Here is a 21521-nt window from a genome sequence, read left to right as displayed (position 1 = left end):
TAACTTTGTGATCATGTCAATACATAAATCACTGAACAATATCAGAGGGTGTCCAGTGCGGTATCCAAATTAAAAAGTATGCCAACAAGTCCTGAATCCAGTTTACAATGCACGGCTATTATCAGTGCCACAGCCTTGTGGTGGAAATGGGACGACTGGAGGCAGAGTGGGGGTCATACTATGCCAAAACATAGTGTACTATGTTGAATTAAAGCAAAAACCCTTCACAGGAGTATTAAATATTATCTCCTTAGTGCATGTAAGCTGTAAGAGCCAACGTGGTGTAGTGGTTAAAAACGGTGGTGTGGAGCGGTGGAGTCTGATCTGGAGTACCAGGTTTGATTCCCCACTCTTCCACATGAGCTGCGGAGGCTAATCTGGTGAACTGGATTTGTTTCCCCACTCCTACACACGAAGCCAGCTGGGTGACCTTGGGCAAGTCATTCTCTCTCAGCCTCACCTACCTCACAGGGTGTCTGTTGTGGGGAGGGGAAGGGAAGGTGATTGTAAGCCGGTTTGATTTTCCCTTAAGTGGCAGAGAAAGTCGGCATAAAAAAACCAACTCTTCTTCTTCTAAGTTAGCACTGATGGCTCATTCACTTTCATTGGCTGCCTGTATAATGGCAGACCTGGCATGCCACAGCTATGGAAAATATCATCTTGGTGCCTTCATGCTAAAACCCGAATCAATTGACTAGTCTGTAGTTCTGTTCATACATACTGTCAGGCTGCCATACATGTATAATTATCATCACAATAGCTTAGCTCTGTGTGTCTGCAACTTACAGTTCATTCCTGAAGGGAGCCCCCAAATGATCTTAGGAGGTGGTGTGACCCCTATGCCAGTGTTCTTGCCACTTGCGCCGTGCAAACTCGCACGGACACCAGTATAGTGCCCAGGACCACAGTAGCAGCGCAGCTCTCAGATGCTGGCATGGCCTCCTGCCGGCATTTTCCTAGCACAAGTCTGTGCGCCATCATCCCAGGAGGTGTTCCCAGGGCGTTCCAGGGGCAGAGCTGCCATCAGGCAGCTTCCTAACCCCTTTCAGCCTGGGAACACCCCCTAATGGAATAGCATTGTTTGCTATGAGGACTTTCCCCCCATTTTCGGTTTTTTAAAATAAAACCCCCCTTTTTCTCTGCGCAGCAGCCACGAAACCTCATTGGAGGTGCGGTGCCCATGCCGTCCCTGACCGCTGCGGCTTTCAGCAATGGGCTGTATGATTCTTGTTCTGATAAGGGCTTAGTTCCCATGTAAACTTCCATGGAACTTCCCTGCCTCTGCCCTCCTACTGAAATGGGGGACAAGGGACCCCCACAAGTAGCTTGGAGGGAAGTTTGGTGAAAATCATACCCCTCCTTCCCAAGCAACTTCTAGGTGGGATCCAAGTCAAGATTTTGTTAGGCCTCTACCCTATGATGATTGGAATTGAATATCTGAGAAAAAGAACTTTAAGGTTTGTACATTAGGATTCCTGGTTTTTGTATCCACTAGAAATATTCAGGTTAGCAGGTTCACATTCCATATTGCCATGAAGCAGTCATAGATGTCCAGGCATCTTTCTCCTCTGAGGCTCGGGCATCTTGGAACTGTGGGTTATTGTCCACGCCCTATCCGGGGAGGCAGGACCAAATAAACTTCCTGCTGCCCCCTATCGGGACACTAACCCTCTGTACCTCAGTCTTTTGTCCTGCCTAGTGGGGAGAGCAGTGATTTTCACAGCTCTGTGAGTTAGGCTTAGGTTTAGAGGCTTGTTTGTGTTTTTTTTCCCTTAAACCTTTCCTCAACCTTCTTTCCATACCTCCCCACCCGACCCGACCTACCCGGTGTCTTTTTTCCCGATTTCCTGGTGTCGTCCTGAGCATTGAATCGGGAAGAAGAGGGGGGGGGGGAAATGGCAGACGCCATTTTAAACAGAGAAGACGACCTTCTCTTGGAGAAGGATTACTCAGTGGGGCTGGTCCAATTCGCCCCGACCAACAGCGCGCCGTCCAAGGGCGCCGAGAACAGATCCACCTTGGCGGCGGAGGAAAGCGGAGAACCGCAGGAGGCTCGGGGAGTCGCCGGTCAGCCCAAACAGAAAAAGGCGCGAAAAGCGGCGCCGACCCTTGCTGGCGCTAAACGCAGGAAGCGCGGCAGTGGGAAGTTCACCGGCGCAGCGAGAGCCAGCGGGAAAGCCCCGATTGTCTACTCGCGGATCCAGCCCTCCTCATCTGCAACTTCGCCCGCGACCTCAGATCCTGTGGCGATGGATGGTCTCCCGTCGGGAGGTGGTAACGTACCCCCCCCTTTCGGAGCCAACAGAGAGGCAGCCAGCCGTATCTATTCCCGCCTTTTCCTTGGGGCCTATAGGGGGCCACTTTATCCTGTGCAGCAGGCACCAATTCAGCAACCATTGTTTAACCCCTTTCCCACCTCAGGGGCGGCAACAGGGAGGTTTTTAACTGCAGATCAAGCCAACGACATGGTTAATATAGCCTTGCAGAGGCAGTGGCAAGCCTTCCAGGCTTTTCAAATGCGCCTGCCTCAGTTCTCTGGCAGGGTTTCAGGATCCCCTCCTACCTTAGGCACCCAATCCCAGGGGGAAGAGGGCAGTTCATCCACCTCGGGGGGGCCATCCAGAGGGGAGACATCATGGCCCACTAAGGCCGCCAGAAAAGCTCAGTCACAGCCGATTTCTCAATCTGGCTCTGACTCCCCTAGCCTTCAGGATACCCTTACCACCGACCAGGAGTCAGAAGGGGAAGAACGCGAGGAGGGGGAGTTCCACTCCGAGGACGAGACCCCCTGTCCCGATGACCAGCAGCCCAGGTTGTTCTCGGGAGAGGACTTCCAGGGCTTGTTAGCAAAGGCTATGATTGCTTTGGATCTTAATGAGGAACAGCAATCCTCAGAGGAACCCAAATCAAAATTCAAAGAAGGAGTTAGGGAGTGCTTCCCCAGAAGAACTCAAAGCAACCTAGTTCCTTTCCCAGAGTTTTTTATTAGGGCCCTCACGGATGAGTGGGATAACCCCTCCTCTAATAAACAGGTCCCGGCCTACGTTAAAAAACATTATAGTCTGGCTCCTCACGCCATGCAGATGTTGAAGTTTCATGTAGTTGACGCTCCAGTGGCTGACCTTCAGACCCCTGGGTTGATTCCTGAAGATGGAGTGGGATCCATCCGTGACCAGCTGGACAGGAAGACTGATCATCTGGCAAGAAAGGCTCATGAGGCTTCGGCCCTAGCCATCCAGGCTAGCGCCACTACCTCCATTTTTGCGAGGGCTTCCTATTTATGGGTCAAAAAACTCCTACAATTGGTACCGCCTGACAACCGCAGGGTTGTTGGGGGCTTGGAGAGAGTGCTTAGCTCCATCGCTCTTATGGCAGATGCCTCCCTGGACACAATGTCCTTCACGGCTAGGGCCATGGCTTCTACCACATCCATTAGAAGGGCCCTGTGGCTAAGGGCCTGGCCGGCCGATTTCAGATCTAAAACCATTCTCATGTCCTACCCCATTAAAGGGGGCCGGCTTTTCGGAGAAAAAATGGACGGGATTTTGATTGAAACTAGGGATAAGAAACACGTCCTCCCTAGGCAACTTCGGAACGAGAATAGATCCTCTTCTTACCCGTCCTTTCGTTCTTCCAAGGTCCCTCCCAGATACCGGGCAGATTACAGAAAGGGCTCCTGGAACCAGAGTAACTCATGGAACCAGAGTAGATCCTTTCGGAAAGGTGGGAAGTTCCAGAGACAAGGCCAGACTAGGCCAGACAAAGGGGATAAGTTCCCCAAAAACAACAATTCTCAATGACGCCTCACTGCTGGCAGTGGGGGGGAGACTTCAGGCTTTCAGTCACATTTGGACCAGATCCAACCCGGATTCGTGGGTATCCCAAATAATTTCTCAGGGATATCTCCTGGAGTTTTCTTCCCTGCCCGGGATCGTTTCCTTTCTTCCCCCTTACCCCTAAAGAAAGAGAAGAGGGCTAGAACCGCCACAGCAATTCAACACCTTTTGCACATAGGAGCCGTGGAGAGGGTCCCCAACCAGGAGAGGGGGTTGGGGATCTACTCCATCTTCTTCACGGTTCCGAAGAAAAATGGGGACTGGAGGGCTATCCTCAATTTAAAGTACGTGAACCGGAGAATGAGGCGCAAACATTTCCGGATGGAAACGTTAAAATCCATCATAGAGTCCCTTCAGCCTCAGACTTTGATGACGGCGGTGGATTTGACGGAGGCCTACCTTCACATCCTTATCCATCCAGCCCACAGGAGGTTCCTCCGGTTCACCCATGGCATCAATCATTATCAATTCAGGGCCCTCCCCTTTGGGTTAGCTTCTGCCCCCCGGGTTTTCACAAAGACCCTGGTGACTGTTATGGCCACCCTCAGACAGGAGTCTATCCAGGTACATCCGTACCTGGACGACATCCTGATCTGTGCACAATCCAGGGAACAATCCCGGACCCATACCAAGAGTAGTCCAGGTTCTTCAAGACCATGGATATTTAGTGAACTTCGAGAAAAGTTCCCTCAGCCCCGCACAATCTCTGGTACACCTGGGAGTGCGGATAGACTCTCGGAAAAATACTGTAACCTTGTCCCGAAAGAGAGTGGAAAAAATTGTCAGTCGGGCAGCTTCGGCCGCCAGTTCCAAATCAGCCAGGCTAATGTCCCTAGCGAAACTTTTAGGGCATATGATTTTGTGCATAGCAGTGGTGCCTTGGGCCAGGTTCCACTCCAGACAATTACAGTGGCTCTTTCGCCCATACCAAGGGAACATTGGGATGAAGAGGGACAGAATCATTCCCTTACCACTCAGTGTCCGCAAGAGCCTGCGGTGGTGGGCATCCAGGGAGAATTTAACCAAACCCACACAGTATCTGCACGAGGATCCTCTCCAGCTCTTTACGGACGCCAGTCTGGAAGGGTGGGGAGCCACCCTCAATGGGCAAATGGCCCAGGGACGCTGGTCTGCTCAAGAGTCGACCCTTCACATCAATGTGCTGGAGCTAAGAGCTGTGAGACTGGCTCTTCTATTCTTCTCAGCGGACATTTGCAACCACCACGTCCTAGTCAGGACGGACAATACGACTACCAAGGCCCACCTGAACAAACAGGGGGGCACAAGGTAATCGACGTTACATCAGGAAGCAGTCAAACTGTTCCGCTGGGCCCAGCTCAAGGTTCTATCAATATGAGCGGAACACATAAAGGGCGCTCTCAACGTGGAAGCCGACTGGCTGAGCAGGCAGCAAGTAATCGAAGGAGAGTGGTCCTTAGACCAGAACTCCTTTCATCTCATCACTCAAAAATTTGGTCTTCCAGAGGTCGATTTGTTCGCCTCGTCAGACAATTCCAAACTTCCAAGATTCTTCTTGAGATTCTTCCACCCAGACGCTGAGAGAATCGACGCTCTTCTCAGTCCTTGGCCAAGGACTCTGTTGTATGCCTTCCCGCCTCTGCCAATCATTCCGAAGGTCCTTCGCAAGATCCAGATGGAAAAAGCCAATGTGCTCCTAGTGGCCCCGTTTTGGCCTCGCCGTCCATGGTTCGTCACTCTACAAAGACTAGCAGTTCAAGAACCATGGAGAATCCCAACTCAGTGGGGGACTCTACGCCAAGGTCCTTTAGTCCATCCAGACCCCCACTGGTTCTGCTTGACCGTCTGGCACTTGAGAGGATGAGCCTGGTCAAACTGGGTTACCCTACAGAGGTCGTAAACACCATTCTTGAGGCGCGCAGACCTGCAACCCGTCGCATATATTCCGCATCATGGAAAGCTTTTGTCAGATGGGCACGTAGAAAGAAGTTTGACCCTCTTCAACCAGGAGTTAACAACATCCTGGGGTTCTTACAGGTGGGAGTGAGACTAAACCTGGCAGTTTCTACTCTTCGCAGACAGGTTTCGGCCATAGCAACAGTTGTTCCAATGGTGGATGGAGTGGCGTTATCCAAGCATCGGCATATTGTCTCCTTTCTGAAGGGAGTTTCCCAGACTCGACCTCCTACTGTTCACCGGTTCCCTACCTGGAATCTTAACATCGTTCTTAAGGCCCTAACGAAGGAACCCTTCGAGCCACTTCGGACAGCTCCTCTTAGGCTTCTTAGGATGAAAGTTCTATTCCTCGTAGCCATCACATCGGCGCGTCGAGTGTCAGAATTGCGAGCCCTGTCTATTCGTCAGGGACTATGCATCTTTCATAGGGATAAGGGGGTATTAAGACCAGACCCTACCTTCATCCCCAAGGTTAACTCTCCTTTTCATCGCGGTCAGGACATTTCCTTACCATCGTTCTGTCCTAAACCTTCTTGCCCAAAGGAACGATCTTGGCACTCTCTCGACCTACGTAGAGCTTTGCGCATCTTTATTGATAGAACATCAGACCTGAGAAAGACAGACTATTTGTTTATTAACATATCCAACCCTAACAAAGGTCTCAGAATGTCAGCGGCATCCATTAGTTATGCCTTAAAGTCAACAATAACTGAGGCATACAAAGCCGCGGGGGCTCCTCTTCCACCGGGAATCACGGCTCATTCGCTTCGCAGCGCCTCTACAACGGCGGCGTTTGACAAGCAATCTCCTGTTGACGAAATTTGCCGCGCAGCCACGTGGTCAAGCGTGTCAACATTCGTCAAGCACTACAAGATTAGTACATGGTCATCTGCACAGGCGGCCTTTGGCCGCAGGTTCTTACAGCACGTAGTGGAGGAGAACGCATGACCCACCCTGATGGGAGCTCTTATAGGTCCCACAGTTCCAAGATGCCCGAGCCTCAGAGAAGAATGGAGCCTTGACTACTTACCGTGAGGGCTCCTTCTCTTCTGAGGCGGAGGGCATCTTGCCCACCCGGGCAAAGAGTCAAGACAACGTGCTATCGACCATACCTTCAGAAGACAGCCATTTTCAGACCTAATTCCGGTCCCATTAGCTGTCTGTTTGTAATGTTATAGGAATGTTCATTGGTTAAGGTTATGTTTTCGTTCCGTTATACCTCGTTCTGTTCCTGTCTAAGAGCTAGGCAAGCCTGTGACTGAGGTACAGAGGGTTAGTGTCCCGATAGGGGGCAGCAGGAAGTTTATTTGGTCCTGCCTCCCCGGATAGGGCGTGGACAATAACCCACAGTTCCAAGATGCCCTCCGCCTCAGAAGAGAAGGAGCCCTCACGGTAAGTAGTCAAGGCTCCATTCTCTGGGGTCACTGCAGCAGTTACATACAAACTGGTGGGACAGTAGGGGCCTGATCTGAAGAGGGAACTGGGCATGTTGATGAGTGCAGAACCTTCTTTCCCTTTCCCCCCACCACATACATGCTCGGTTTCTTCTATCAGGAAACCTCTGTTAATTAAGGTTCTTATCTAGCACATTGTCAGGTTGAAAACCCTGTCTATCTTGTATGCTGCCCTGAGAAAATGAAGGAGGGGCAAGATTTTAAAAATCTGGTTGGCCATTTGCTAATGCATTCTAGAAGCAGATACTGCACGTCATCCAAATGTTTGATGGTTAGGAACTGAAAGTTGGAAATTGTAGGATTTTCAAGTAGCTACCATTCCTTTAATGGTAGAGCGAATTAGATCTCCAAAAACTTATTGTATTCTCTGACCGTTCAAGAGTACCTATTGCACTATATTTTATACGGTCGTTCTTTATACAGAACTCAGTACTAAATTTCTTACAACTCTTAAATGACTTAAATCTTTTTTCAGATTCAGAGAAGCTGCTCTTTCTTCTCTCAGATGCCAATCCATTTGTTTCCTATAGTGTCACTTTTGCCTTAGCAACCAAGAAAATTTGGGCTAAAGCTGTATTTAATGAGGGCATTTAATATATTTAATGAGTAGCATTTTTTGGCCAGACTGTTTTAATGGTATCATTTATGACTTGGTTTGATATGAAAGATTGTAATGGCCTTCGGCCACAAACAATAAAACTGTATCGTATCGAATTAGATATCTGAAAATCCTCTTGTATTCTCTGACTTTTACTGATAATGCCATTATATGTTCTATAAAAATTGTCACCTTTAATCACAGCTTCCTTGTGTAGTGAGCTCAATTTAAGCTTGCTCATTTCAGGTACTCATGTAATGGAAGGTTCTGGAAGAATGGTGGTTACTGCCGTGGGTATAAACTCCCAGACTGGAATTATCTTTACCTTGCTTGGTGCTGGAGGTGATGATGAAGAAGAAAAGAAAGAAAAAGAGAAAAAGGAGAAGAAAAGTAAGTCTGATGTTAAACCCCTGAAAACACTTAAATTGTCTTTATATGGTTTTGGTGAAGCTGGGTTATCTTTTTATGGCATATGTTTTTCATGTAAAAGATGTGTTTAGGTAGCTTTCTTAGGTAGGTACAGAATTCATGCCATTTCCTTAGCACAAGATTAAAAATTAAATATGTTTGGTCGTTCGACCCCCAAAGGGCGACCCACAGGTTGAGAACTGCTGCTCTAAATGCTCTGGACTGGTAGAGCTGGCAGTTTTCTATCCAATTTTAATGTAATCAGTTTTCAATCAAGAGCTCTTAATAAATCCTTTCCTTATGATGCCATTAAGTGAGGATTGATATGCTATGAAGAACACTGCATAGGACAGTGTGAGGTAAATTACTGATCCTGACTAATATGCTTTATATCCATTAAGAAGGCAGATTAATTCTTCAGATACATGCCTTAAGATAAAACTATAGTTTTCTTAGGTGTTTCTCTTGTTCAAAATGTGTCTCCCTCCCCCCTTTGGAATTTCTACCACCTTGTTTTTTCATTAGAACTTTATAGGATACACCTTTGTAACAGACAAGCTTGTATTATGTTCTCTACAGGTCAAATAAGTTGGCGTCGTTTTCTGGCTAAAGCTCAGTTTATTACCAGTATTCGGTTTCAATGATGTCAGTGCTAGTAAACAATTATTGACAGCAACGTGTAGTTGGTAGACCGTTATAGAGAGTTTCTAACCAAACTTATGTCAGAATTTGACAAAAGAAATATAAGTTGTCGAGACGTGCAAAAAAGGGGGGGAATTTGAGGTGCAGATTAATTAAAGTTTTGGAAAAAAATATTTAAAAATAAAAAATGCTTTTAAAGTACTAAGTATTTTTGGGGAAAATATCAGGAAATGGGCCAGGAAGGCATGCAAAATTTTGGATGGTAAAACAGTGAAAGGAAGGTGGGAAGATGAATTCTGTGTGTTATCACCATGGAAAACAAATGAATTCTGTGTGTTATCACCATGGAAAATGTAGGGTATGTACCCAGCAGTTGTGTTGGGGAAGTGTATCTGAAGAACCGAGGTGATGAAAGGAAATTCTAAGACAATTGGTCAAATTAAAAAGTAATAAGTCTCTGGGGTTGGTATGACATAAACTAAAGGTTTCAGGCTTGTCACTGAAATTGGCCTCTCTACTGGAGGACTAGAAAGTAGCAAATGTTGTACTGATTTTTTTAAAATAGGGCTGTGGGGAACCCAGAAATTAGAAGCCAGTTAGCCTAACATCTGTTCAGAGTAAATTAATAGAAATTGTTATTAAAGGTAAAATTATTAAGCATGTAGGAAAAACCTTGCTAAGAGAAAATCAGCACAGCTTGTACAATAGATCGTTCTGCCTCATCAACTTTTTGGAGTTTGTTTTTTTTTAAGTTAACAAAGTGGATTAATGCTTGGCCTTCCAAAAGGTTTTTTGACGAAGTGCCTTACCAAAACTCCTGAGTAAATTTTAGCAGTCATGGATAAGGGTTCTGTTTTGGGTTAAAAATGAGAAGAGTAGGAATAAATGGACAGTTCTCACAGTGGAGGGTAGTGAGCACTGTAGTCTCACAAGGCTAAACACTTTAACCAGTGTTTATTTAATTTGTTAATAAATGATCTGGAATAGGGGATGAGCAGTGTAGTGTTCAAGTTTGTTCATTTGGGTTTTTTGGCTGTCAAATTACAGCTGATTTATGGTGACCCTGTAGGGTTTTCAAGGCAAGAGACGTACAGAGATGGTTTGCCATTGCCTGCCTTGGCATCACTCCTCTGGTATTCCTTGGAGGTCTCCCATTCAAATACTTGCCAGTGTTGAGGCTGAGTGTGTGTGACTGGCCTACGGTCACCCAGCAAGTTTTTGTGGGGATTTGAACTTGGGTTTCCCAGCAAGTTTCCATGGCAGAGTGGGTATTCAAACCTGGGTTTCCCAGATCCTAGTCTGACAACTTAACCACTACACCATGTTGGCTCTCGGTGTTCAAGTTCAGATACTAAATATTCTGGATTGTGAAAACCAATGTGGATTGTGAGGAGCTCCAGGAGGGGGTATTAAAATTGGGTGAGTAGGAAACAGTTTAGTAAATGAAGTTCAGGGTAGGTCAGTGTAAAATGATGTACACTGGAACAAGACATTGGCCTTTCATATATGGCTGTTTCCCTTGCGGTCACCCCTCCGACAACTTCAGGTCTTTGTTTTGATTATGCATGCCATTTCCAACTGTCAGAGGTAGCCTCGTTCTTCCCCTTCATTTCCCCGCATTTTGCCCGCGTTTTGAAATTTGAGATAAAACAGGTATCTGAAACGCAGGCAAAATGCACAGAAACACAGGGAGAGTGAGGCAACCTCTGACAAAGGCCCGAAGTTGCAGGAGGGGTAACAGCAAGGGTAACAGCCATGCATAAAAGGCCATATCTGCTGTAAATATATGGGCTGTTGGGGTCTGAATTGGTTAAGACTGAGAAGGAAAGCAGTCTCGGGGCTTTAGCTTACTATCTTGATGAAAATGTCAATTCAGGGTGCATCAGCAGTGGAAAAAGGCAAACTCCATCTTGGGGATTATTTAGGAAAGGTTTGAAAATGGTTGATATTGTAATTCCCCTCTAAAGATCTGTGGTGCAATCCATCCTTTGGAATACAGTTGTGATTTCTGTTACCTCAAAAAAGGAGCTGCAGAAATGTGGGAGGGCAACTAAGATGATTAAGGTGTCAAAACACTTTTTTTGTTAGGGAAGGCTAAAAAGGTTGGAGCTCTTCAGTTAGAAAGACTACTAAGGCTGGGGAGGCATGATAGAAGTTTATAAAATTGCAAGTGGTAAACCTCCCCCACTATTTCCTCTTTCCCTTCCATGAAAGCTCCCATAGCCTCTCCCCTTTTTCTGCTTCCTTCTCTCCTTCCCACCTACTTGGAAAGCTAGTTTTATCTGCCCCTCTATCTTTAGCACTCTGACCTTCCCTCTCCCTAGCAGCCTCTCCCCAGCAGTCTCTTTCTGGGAAAACTGTGGCCAAGTTGCACACTGCTAGTTGGTCAGTGCCCAGTTATGTGGTGGAGAACCTGCAAGAACTTGTAGGGAGTTGCCTCACTTCCCCCTGTATCCCCTCCCCACACTATTTCCTCTTTCCCTCCTAGCAGCCCCTATATCCTCCCCTTTCCCTGCTTCCTTTTTTCCTTCCCAACCACCAACCAACCTTCCTTTTATCAGCCCCTTCAGTTATATTTATTTGCTGTATTTATACCCTGCCTTTTTGCACAACGAGGACCTAAAGCAGCTCATACCGTTCTCCTGTCCTCCATTTTATCCTCACAACAACCCTGTGAGGTAGATAAGGCTGAAAATGTGTGACTGACACGTCCGTAGTGAGCACCATGGGGCAGTGAGGTTTCGAACCTGGATCTAACCTCTGTACCACACTGGCTTTAGTGGGGCAGCTGCTGTAGAACAGTTGCAAGCAGACAGCCTTGGATAAGATATGAAAGTTGTGTGGGAGTAGGGTTGCCAGGTCTTGCACTCTTCCACCAGCATCCGCCTCTGGTCTTTCGGCTGCAGGGGAAAAATATCACCATTGGTGTAACGTCATGTGTCTCTAGGAATTACTGGGAACTCTGTGGTTTTACTTGCCTCTGTGGAGGCATGATGTCCCTTCCAGGTTTTCTCTGGAAGTGATGTAACACTGTCACATTGAAAGCACAATCATGGTAGTGAGTCACCTGGTGGTTGCTGTCAAGCCTGGCCCTGATAAGTCCTCCCACAAAAGTTAAAAGAGCCCTGGAAAGCTGCTCCCCTGCTTTTTACTGACAAAAACCAAGGCTTGAAGCTGGCAATAATTTTGTGGTTGCCTAACTGTGACCACTGATGGGATCCATTTCTCAAAGTTACAGATGTTCCTAGAAGGCATCTGGGCAGTCTTTAGTGTAATAAATATGTAGTTGTTGGTGGAGGATCTAGCTATGTTACCTAAAGGTAGCACTTCAGTTACACATTTATTGTATTTTCCTACCACTTGAATACAATATTGGTTTGAGAAAAATGGCAGTTCTTCACTTGCTTTTCATTGTTGCTCTTTTATTAAATAGGGTTGTATAAGTGTTGCAGGTATCTGTGGCTAGTGATGAGTGGCACAGTTATTGACACTCCATGAAGCCTGTTCAATATTGTGAACTTAAAAACAAGCAAATCTTTAAGACTAACACCCACCCCTGCACATATCTGGCCTTTGTACGAACCTTTGCACATGTCCTCTAGGGTAAAAAATATGGACAAGCTATCCCCTCCTAGTCATTTGTTTTGCATTGTGTTCCTGTATTCAGAACTGAAAATGGTTTCTAGGTTATAGCTAGGGGAAGAATGAAAATTCATCGTTTTTAGTGAATGCTGCTCTAACTGGAAGGGAGCCACTACTGAAATTAATGAAGAGAGACGTAAGCAATATAAACTTGGTACAGAGAATCTGCAGCTGTAAGATTAGAGAAGAAAACACATTTCTCTAGAGGAAACAAACGTGTATTTTTGCTCGACCATTTTATTTGGCGTTTTGAAAAGAGCCACACATATGATCTGTTCTGCTGATTGAGAACTTGTGCTTCTTCAGTGTTGTTATGTTCAGGGCAGTTATGCCAGAGCCAATGAAATAATGTAGTCAAGATCCTACACTCAACCAGAAGCAAAGTCTGAGTAACAAGCACCCTTGAAACACTGACACTTGACCGTGTTCTTGGTGGTTCTGCCACCCACCAATTACATTACCATTGATATGTAATCGGGGCTGTCCACCAAATTCCCTGTAGAAACACAGACAGCATGTAAACATCCATTTTATTTGCCTGTTTGCAGGCTACTCTCCTTTGAGTGTTCTTAGAAAGGTGGGATATCAAAAAAATTCTGTTTGTCTCTGTCTTGGCTCTGATATTGTGAGGAAGAATAAGTTGTTAGTGCTTGAGCAGCAGTATCAGTTAATAGGAGAACCAGCAACAATATTGCCTGTATTCCCAGTTGTTTCACTGGTGCATGGTAAGTAAATACCTGCATTTAGGAATTGTAACCAGAAGAGTCCTTCCCTGCCTCCTTTTCATCTACCATTCATATGGGGAAGACAGCTATCATCTGCAGAGAAAAAGAGTATTTTAAAGACATTACATAATTTCTCATGCTGCATGGTCTGTTACGATCTGAGATACTATTTTTGTTGGTTACTTGAACTGTAAATTAGATTCACCATCATTCATTAAATGAAGAAAGGTGTAGAAACTTCTGTTTTGTTTTTCAATTGCACCTGTTATTAGTTAGCCAAAGCCAAGTAGAAATTCTTGAAAGGTGGGATGGGATGGAATCTACACCTATATTTGGCCTAGATTAATGATAACGCCAAAAAAACCCAAAACAAAAACACTTGCCTAAACTGATCTTGGTGTTTCAGGACTCAAAACCTAGCAGCACCAGTTGAAATACAGGTTTGGAGTGAGGAGGGTTTGAATTTACAACTGTGCTTAGATTGCCTGGGTAAACCATTGCAAAGATTGACAAAAGCATGATATTTGAAGAACTGCTGTAGCAAGAGCCATTGTCTACGCACACAGCTTTGTCGTGAGTTAAGGTGCAGGATTTGAGAATTAGGGATTAACTAGTTTGGACTATTACCTATATTTCATTTTATTGTAACCTAAAATGTGAAACTAATAGCACTAACATCTCCCTTAGCCCTCCCCCCATCTCGAGGCTTCTGAACTTTTGGAAAGTTTCAAAGAGTTTCATCTGATTCCAGTGTGCGTAAACCAGGACTGGAAACAGTATTTAAATTAACTGTCTTCTAAAGCACACCATGTCTGTAATCTAGTTTACTGTTCCTTAGTGGCTTTCATCATTTTCTGGATTTCAGTGCTGGTTTTCATGACTGGATGATTAACTGTCATGAGCCAGCTTGGTCCTCAGTTTGTCATGAATAGTCCAACAGGGCTCTTTAGTCTATAAAAAAAGATATCAGTCAATTAATTAATGAGCACCAAAGAGATTCCAGACTTTCTTAAAGCTGTAATTGTTTTTGTGTGTATGTGTGTGTGTTGCAGGTAAAAAACAAGATGGCGCTATTGAAAATCGTAACAAAGGTAATATGAGAATGTTAATCTTTATTACTTAAATACAAGGCTTGCCAAAACATATAGGCAAAATGTATAGTTTCAGATTCAAAGCACTTGTTGTATAATCTTAACTAGTCTCATTTTAACACGTGAGATTTAAGCCAACTTTATGCTAGGATGCCACTACTGAATTGATATTAATGTTTAGAGCCAGTGTAGGCATATTTCCAACCATGGCTGAAGGATTGGACATGAATAACAGGACCCCTTCTAGTTAAGCATTTTGTCTGCAGGATTCAAAACTGTGGGAGAAAAGAGCATGTGGTCCTTCATTGCACTCCTAATTTCTTAACTGTGGCTTAGAATGTTCTGCAGCAGCTCAGAGTATTCCCGTATATTATAAAGGTCTAGTGATAATAGAATCCAGAATGCCTGCCAAAAATGGCAGAACCACATCCACCTCAATAATATTTTAATGTGATGATACTGAGGTCTTCAGAACATAGTAAACTTGGGCAGTTGTCCCATGCTCATCATGATTGGAATATTATACCTGCATAAATGTGTGATTACTTTACAGCAAGGTTTTTTTGTGTGTCGTTATTTTTTATGTCATTTAAGAGCTAGATCTCAATTAATGACTATGGTGCAGGGATCCACAAACTTTGTATGGTTTATTCACTAGGTATCCAAGCTGTTGTTAAGTTGGCATGAGATGTGCTGTTCAGTGTCTAGAAATATGGCCAGTTAATTTTAATTTGATTTAGGTATCTAGCATTCGAAATTTAGTTTCTCAGACTGAGTACTGAAGTAGCTTTATTCTTGTAGATTAAATCTCAGTGCAGTGGGTCTTGTGTTGAGGCTTATGTTAGAATTGGGGGGGGTTGTTTATATATTTACTTCTGCCCAAATATTTACTTCTGCCTAATTTAGCAAAAGCTCAAGATGGTGCAGCCATGGAAATGCAACCTCTGAAGAGTGAAGATGGTGGTGATGGCGATGAGAAAAAAAGAAACAATATGCCCAAGAAAGAGAAATCAGTCCTACAAGGAAAACTAACAAAGCTAGCGGTTCAGATTGGCAAAGCAGGTACAGCTCTTTCAGTTAAATCTTACATGAAGCAAAATGTTTTCTAAATTTTGAAACTTTGCTGTTAAACGCTGTCACTGTCATACTAGAAAGAATAAATTGCAAACTTATGTAAATGCATGGTACTTAATTGTTTTTTTTGAGATACTAACATGCTTTTATTAAATAAATTATCAAATACCAACAATTCTATGTATATAATGGTGCAAATTGGGCATACCAGTAATGGAATGTCTTGCTTTTAAAATATTGTCGAAGGCTTTCACGGTCAGAGTTCATTGGTTCTTGTAGGTTATCCAGGCTGTGTAACCGTGGTCTTGGAATTTTCTTTCCTGACGTTTCGCCAGCAACTGTGGCAGGCATCTTCAGAGTAGTAACACTGAAGGACAGTGTCTCTCAGTGTCAAGGGTGTAGGAAGAGTAATATATAGTCAGAAAGGGGTTGGGTTTGAGCTGAGTATTGTCCTGCAAAAGTATTGTCCTGTAAGTATCAAGATAATGTGCTAATGAGGGTATGGTATGTTAATATGGACCATTGTATCCTGAAGTGAATAAGGCTTGGCTTCCTGCCCTGAAAAACCTCCAGACAAAGACAACATTCAACAATAGCCATACAGATTAGCTTTGGATTACACACATTAACAGATCACTTCAGGATACAATGGTCCATATTAACATACCATACCCTCATTAGCACATTATCTTGATACTTACAGGACAATACTTTTGCAGGACAATACTCAGCTCAAACCCAACCCCTTTCTGACTATATATTACTCTTCCTACACCCTTGACACTGAGAGACACTGTCCTTCAGTGTTACTACTCTGAAGATGCCTGCCACAGTTGCTGGCGAAACGTCAGGAAAGAAAATTCCAAGACCACGGTTACACAGCCCGGATAATCTTGCTTTTAAGTTTACTTTGTTGCTTAGGGGAGTATCTTTCTGGGCCTCCACTTGTTTCTGTTGCTTTCCTTTTTTCTGCTTTGGCACTTGATTGCTGTCTTATCTCCTGGTTTTCGATTCCGTTTCAACCACCCTTCCTTCCAGCTGCTGCTCTATATCTTTCCCCCCGAATCTGCTTTAAATATTTATATGTGCATGTGTACAAACACACAATTGGAAATGCCATGACTGTTCTGCTGAATTTCTTTGCTTCTATGATGTTCTAATTCTTAGCATGTCCTTCAACTGAATACTGTAGTTATCTCCTAGAATGTCATAGCAGTTCTTTTCCTCAGGTTCTTAATATTTGAGAATTAGGTAAAACACTTGTCAAGCTTTCCAACATCAGTCTTAGATTTTTTATTTACACTAGAAATAATGTTGTAATATGTACCTCTGTAATACACAAACTCTTTCTCTTCTTTTAACGAAAGGATTGCTGATGTCCGCAGTCACAGTCATCATTCTTGTATTGTATTTTGTAATTGATACCTTCTGGGTTCAGAAACGACCTTGGCTTGCTGAATGTACCCCAATATATATTCAGTATTTTGTGAAGTTCTTCATCATTGGTGTTACTGTCCTGGTTGTGGCAGTTCCAGAGGGTCTTCCACTTGCAGTTACTATTTCTCTGGCTTACTCTGTAAAGGTACGTCTGAAAAATAAATAGGTCTGTACATTAGTGCATGACATGTCATAAGCCAAGGAGGTTTTCCTTAAGAAGAATATATACAGTTCTGTTACATATCTGAAGAGTTAATGTAAATACTTGTTCTGTATAGCTGGCATAATGTTCATTCATAAGTAGTGTGTGTGAAGGTATTTTAGTAAGCAAGCATAAGGCTGTGTCTTCTTGGGTCAGTTACACTGCATAACTCTTACAAGGGATGTATTCTGCTGCTTGATCCTTAGCCTTGGCCAGGATCCAGTTAGGCAGCTTAGCTGCGAGACTTCTGATGTGTACTTTACTAAGGAACGTTGGCTTGAGCGAGCACTATAGCAGAGACATTACACAAACCAGTTTTAAAAACTGATCAGATTGACTTGATTTTGTTTTTTATAGAAAATGATGAAAGACAATAACTTGGTCAGACATCTGGATGCTTGTGAAACAATGGGTAATGCAACAGCCATTTGCTCAGATAAAACAGGAACACTGACAATGAATAGAATGACAGTGGTCCAGGCTTACATCAACGAAAAACATTATAAAAAAATTCCAGAACCAGAAGCTATTCCTGAGAAAACTTTGTCATACCTTGTAACAGGAATCTCGGTAAACTCTGCTTATACTACCAAAATTCTGGTGAGTGAGGGGTTCCCCCCCCATTGAAACCAACCTTATAGGGTATGATCGAGCCAGATTTAAACACTTTGGTCTTGCTTGTTTCCAATGGGAGAGTAAAGAATGTGCATATGCCATTTCAGTTGAAATCAGCAGGCCTTCAGGGTGCTTTCAATTTAGGGTGAATTGATTCTTGTTGGCTCAGGAGCCACATGTGGCTCTTTGACATGCCCCTTGCTGATCTTCTGAGCACTGTTGCCCATTTTGGCACCTGCCCCCATCTTTGCAAAAAGTGATCAAGGCCCTTGCCCAGTGGGGCTTGTGGTTGTCAGATGGTTGCCCCCTTGAAACAGCTCCACCACAGGAATGAATGAGTAAGCTGTGAACCTCCTTAAGGTGCCAACCTCATGGCAGGGATGGAAATAAATGTGGTTCTTCTCTTTGATGGCATCTGTGAATGTGGCACCTCGTGAACTGATGAGTCCCACTGGCATTCCTCCAAACTGTTATGCTTGCCAAAGGGTGGTACTTGCCACAGAAGAAGGGATGGGGATATTCACCAATTCCCCCACTCCCACTGCAAGCTCCCCCTTGCTATTACCACTAACCCCCTCCCCAACAGCAACATTTCTGTGGGGTGTGGCAGGCTGCAGTAGCACTGGGGAGGTTGGAAAGTTCCCGTTCATGAGTGCAATTATACTTGTGTAACATTGCATCTCCTATTTAATTCATCTGAGTCTTGTCACTGTATTTAATCGTAAACTGGCCGATCTGGGTGTAGATGACATAAGCTACACAACATGGTCATCCACAGGCACAAGCCTCTGCTCAAGGTGACATCCCAAGTAAGAAGTCAGATGACTATAAATTAACCAAAAGAAACTACCGGATGAAAATACTGAAAAGGGGATGGAATGCTGAGTGCACCTGGTATCAAAGGATAAAGGGCCAGGGGGAGGGAGGTGACCGACTTATAGAATCTGAATGTGGGGGGCGAGAATAATGGGGCGGATAACTTTCAGTGTGCATATTCTACTGAAGTATAATGGCACACATCACTGAAATGTTACTGAGCTGGTGGAAAACTTTTCGGCGACTGTGTTCTTTCTAAATCTTGTAATTAGGAATATAATGGAAACTAATTCTAATAGCATTCGACAGTGAGCTTTTTGGGCTGGATAAGTGAAAATCAGCTTTTAGAAAATAAAACTGCTAGCTCCATACTTGCTCTTTAGAGTTCAGTTAATGATCTTAGGGTGCCCTACAAGTGTTGCATCAGTAGTATGGCTCTGTGGAACCCAGTATTTTTCTTGATTGTGGAAGAAATAGAAACTCAAATTGATGACTTTGTGTCTTGATGGTAGGAACATGGTTTCATAACTCTGCATCTCCCAAAAGGCAGACCTGACTGTTTCCAGGGGCTACTGCATTTCAAATACTGTTCAAAATGACAAGAAACCTTTCAGTCTGACTGGAGCGGTAAAGACCTGCTGAGGGTGTGACTCACCAAGTCAGACATTAGAAATGTACTGTGGCCTGTCAGTTGGCCCACACCTTCTCTGTTTGCAGTCCCAGGCAGGAGGTGGAAGCATTGAGCCACTGGGGACCTGCGTTTGGGCTGCATTTAAGCACACCCAGTACAACTGCAAACTAGTACCTTGGTACTGATTCAGACCTATACGTTTACAAATAGAAATATAGTATAATACAGTCATTTCTTGATTTCTGTAAAGAAATCTGGGTTTGTTTGTTACTTTTGTTTTTTGTTTTGTTTTTGGCAAATGCTGAATACTAATAAGCAAATTTCCATGTATGCTTTTAGTTAATAGAGATTTTTTTTCTCTCGTCACTTGCCAAATGTTGAAATAGGCTATGCATTTACTGTTATGTGATACTGAAAGGAATATAAGCATTAGCTTTCAGATTTGCTTTTAAAATGAGCTAATTAACTGCTCCTGAGATGGTGTCATGTGTGATCTTACAGACTTCAGTATTAAAATCTTGTAGTGTATCTAATGGCATATTGCGTGTACTTCATAAATATTAGTGCTCCTTGAGGAATCACATTTTTTCTTTTACTCTGGAGACCATGTTAGTTCAGTTCTACATATCAACTAAACCCACTGATTTAAACAAATTTACACTGGAGTAACTCTGCATAGGGTTGGACTGTAAACTACTCATCTAATTTCCATAGATAACTCGTGAGTCCAGTTCAGGTTCTGAGGTGCTAAATTTTTAATTGTTACAAATTCTTCATTCTAACTGTAGCTTATTTAGTGTAGTTCCTTCTCAAAAAGGCTTGTTCTGTGTTCCAGCCTCCTGAAAAAGAAGGTGGTCTACCCCGCCATGTTGGTAACAAAACTGAATGTGCCTTGCTGGGGATGGTTCTGGATCTGAAACGAGACTATCAGGCTGTTAGAAATGAAATACCAGAAGAGACACTCTACAAAGTCTACACCTTCAACTCTGTTAGAAAATCCATGAGTACTGTGTTGAAGAACTCTGATGGCAGCTTCCGGATATTCAGCAAGGGTGCCTCAGAGATAGTACTTAAAAAGTAAGTTTTTAAATTAGTGGTCTCTCACATCTCAAGTGATGAGTTACATTCCTAAATCATGTTTGTTTGTTTGTTTGTTTGTTTGTTTGTTTTTGCCATCAAGTCACAGCTGACTTATGGCAACCCCGTAGGGTGTTTAAGGCAAGAGATGTTCAGAGGTGGTTTGCCATTGCCTGCCTCCACATCATGCCCCTGGTATTCCTTGGAGGTCTCCCATCCAAATACTATGCAGGGTCAGGGCTGAGAGTGTGTGACTGGCCCAAGGTCCCCCAGCAAGTTTCCATGGCAGAGTGGGGATTCGAACCTGTGTTTCCCAGATCCTAGACCAACAACTTAACCACTACACTACGCTGGCTGTCTACCTAAGTCATGTACTAGCATTCAAATAGCATTTTTTGTATTGGCTTCACTGGTTTTTAAATTAGCTACTTTGTTTGTTTAATAACCAGCCCTCTTTCCCATAAGACTGGCATTATAACATATCTGAGTAACTGTCTAATCATTGTTTTAGGTTTAGCTGTTTCACTGCTTTTACAGCAAGCTACTTTTGTAATTCTGCACTAAGTACAAGGCTGTGTCAAACTTGCCCTAGACATTGTGGAAGTTCTAACGTAAATACAGTCCAGTAGCCACTTTCATGGTAAAGATTAGCTACACAAAGGATAATCTTCCATTTAACTTAGGTATTTCCTTGATTCAGTAGCCAAATCATCCCTATTCCTTTTCCTTAATGCTTTTTGCATTATCCTCCTATGGGACAAATAGAACTAGTCCACATATCCTCTAGTCCCTTCATGCTTTTTTAAAGTAAAGCTGGGGCTTTAAATGGTGCACAGTTAAATCTGCAATGACTTGGATGAAAATTCTAAGCCAATAAAGGTTTGATAATGATATTGATTGACTGGATGAAAAGGTATTTGAAAGCATTTTTGTGTACCAGCAGTCTGAATTTACAGTTCAGGTCATTGTAGTACATGCTCTAAATAAAGAGAATTTTACGATTCAGTCATTGGATCAGAGAAGATAGAGTTAACTTGGCTGTCGGAAAAATGCCAGTTAAACGAAACATCATGTTTGAGCAGGCAATTCACAACTGATTACAGGCATGGCATTCTTAAACAGCTTTGAAAATGCCTTTTTAAAATCTGGATAGTCTTATTTGATTGTTCTCCTGATTCCTTTCCTAAACTTTTAGAAAACAATTCCTGGGCAGGTGCACCTCTTGTTGAAATGGATTTTGCTACTCTTTTAGCCTGGTTCTGCTTGCTTTTATGTGTGGATGGCCATATGAAGCATTTCCCACAAAGCTGTATCTGAGTTAACTTTGCTCCTCCCAAG

At 43.7% G+C, this 21521-nt stretch overlaps 1 protein-coding gene across 7 annotated transcripts in view; it reads left to right on the top strand.

Annotated features, from left to right (window-relative positions):
* Positions 1–21521, top strand: part of ATP2B1 (ATPase plasma membrane Ca2+ transporting 1) — a 52769-nt gene that overhangs the window by 17154 nt on the left and 14094 nt on the right. For 4 of the 7 annotated variants that reach the window (XM_056847552.1, XM_056847550.1, XM_056847557.1 and 1 more), the window contains exons 5-10: positions 8070–8213; positions 14293–14331; positions 15238–15393; positions 16773–16987; positions 17402–17644; positions 19942–20183. In XM_056847552.1, coding sequence (XP_056703530.1) covers positions 8070–8213; positions 14293–14331; positions 15238–15393; positions 16773–16987; positions 17402–17644; positions 19942–20183 — 1039 coding nt within the window. The remainder of the gene's footprint in view (positions 1–8069; positions 8214–14292; positions 14332–15237; positions 15394–16772; positions 16988–17401; positions 17645–19941; positions 20184–21521) is intronic. The other 3 variants (XM_056847553.1, XM_056847551.1, XM_056847556.1) reach the window with 1 other exon arrangement.

Source organism: Euleptes europaea, chromosome 3 (genome assembly GCF_029931775.1).
Source record: "Euleptes europaea isolate rEulEur1 chromosome 3, rEulEur1.hap1, whole genome shotgun sequence".
NCBI classification, from domain to species: Eukaryota; Metazoa; Chordata; class Lepidosauria; order Squamata; family Sphaerodactylidae; genus Euleptes; species Euleptes europaea.
Note: the sequence above shows the minus strand (reverse complement) of the source record. Positions and strands in the feature narration are given on the sequence as shown.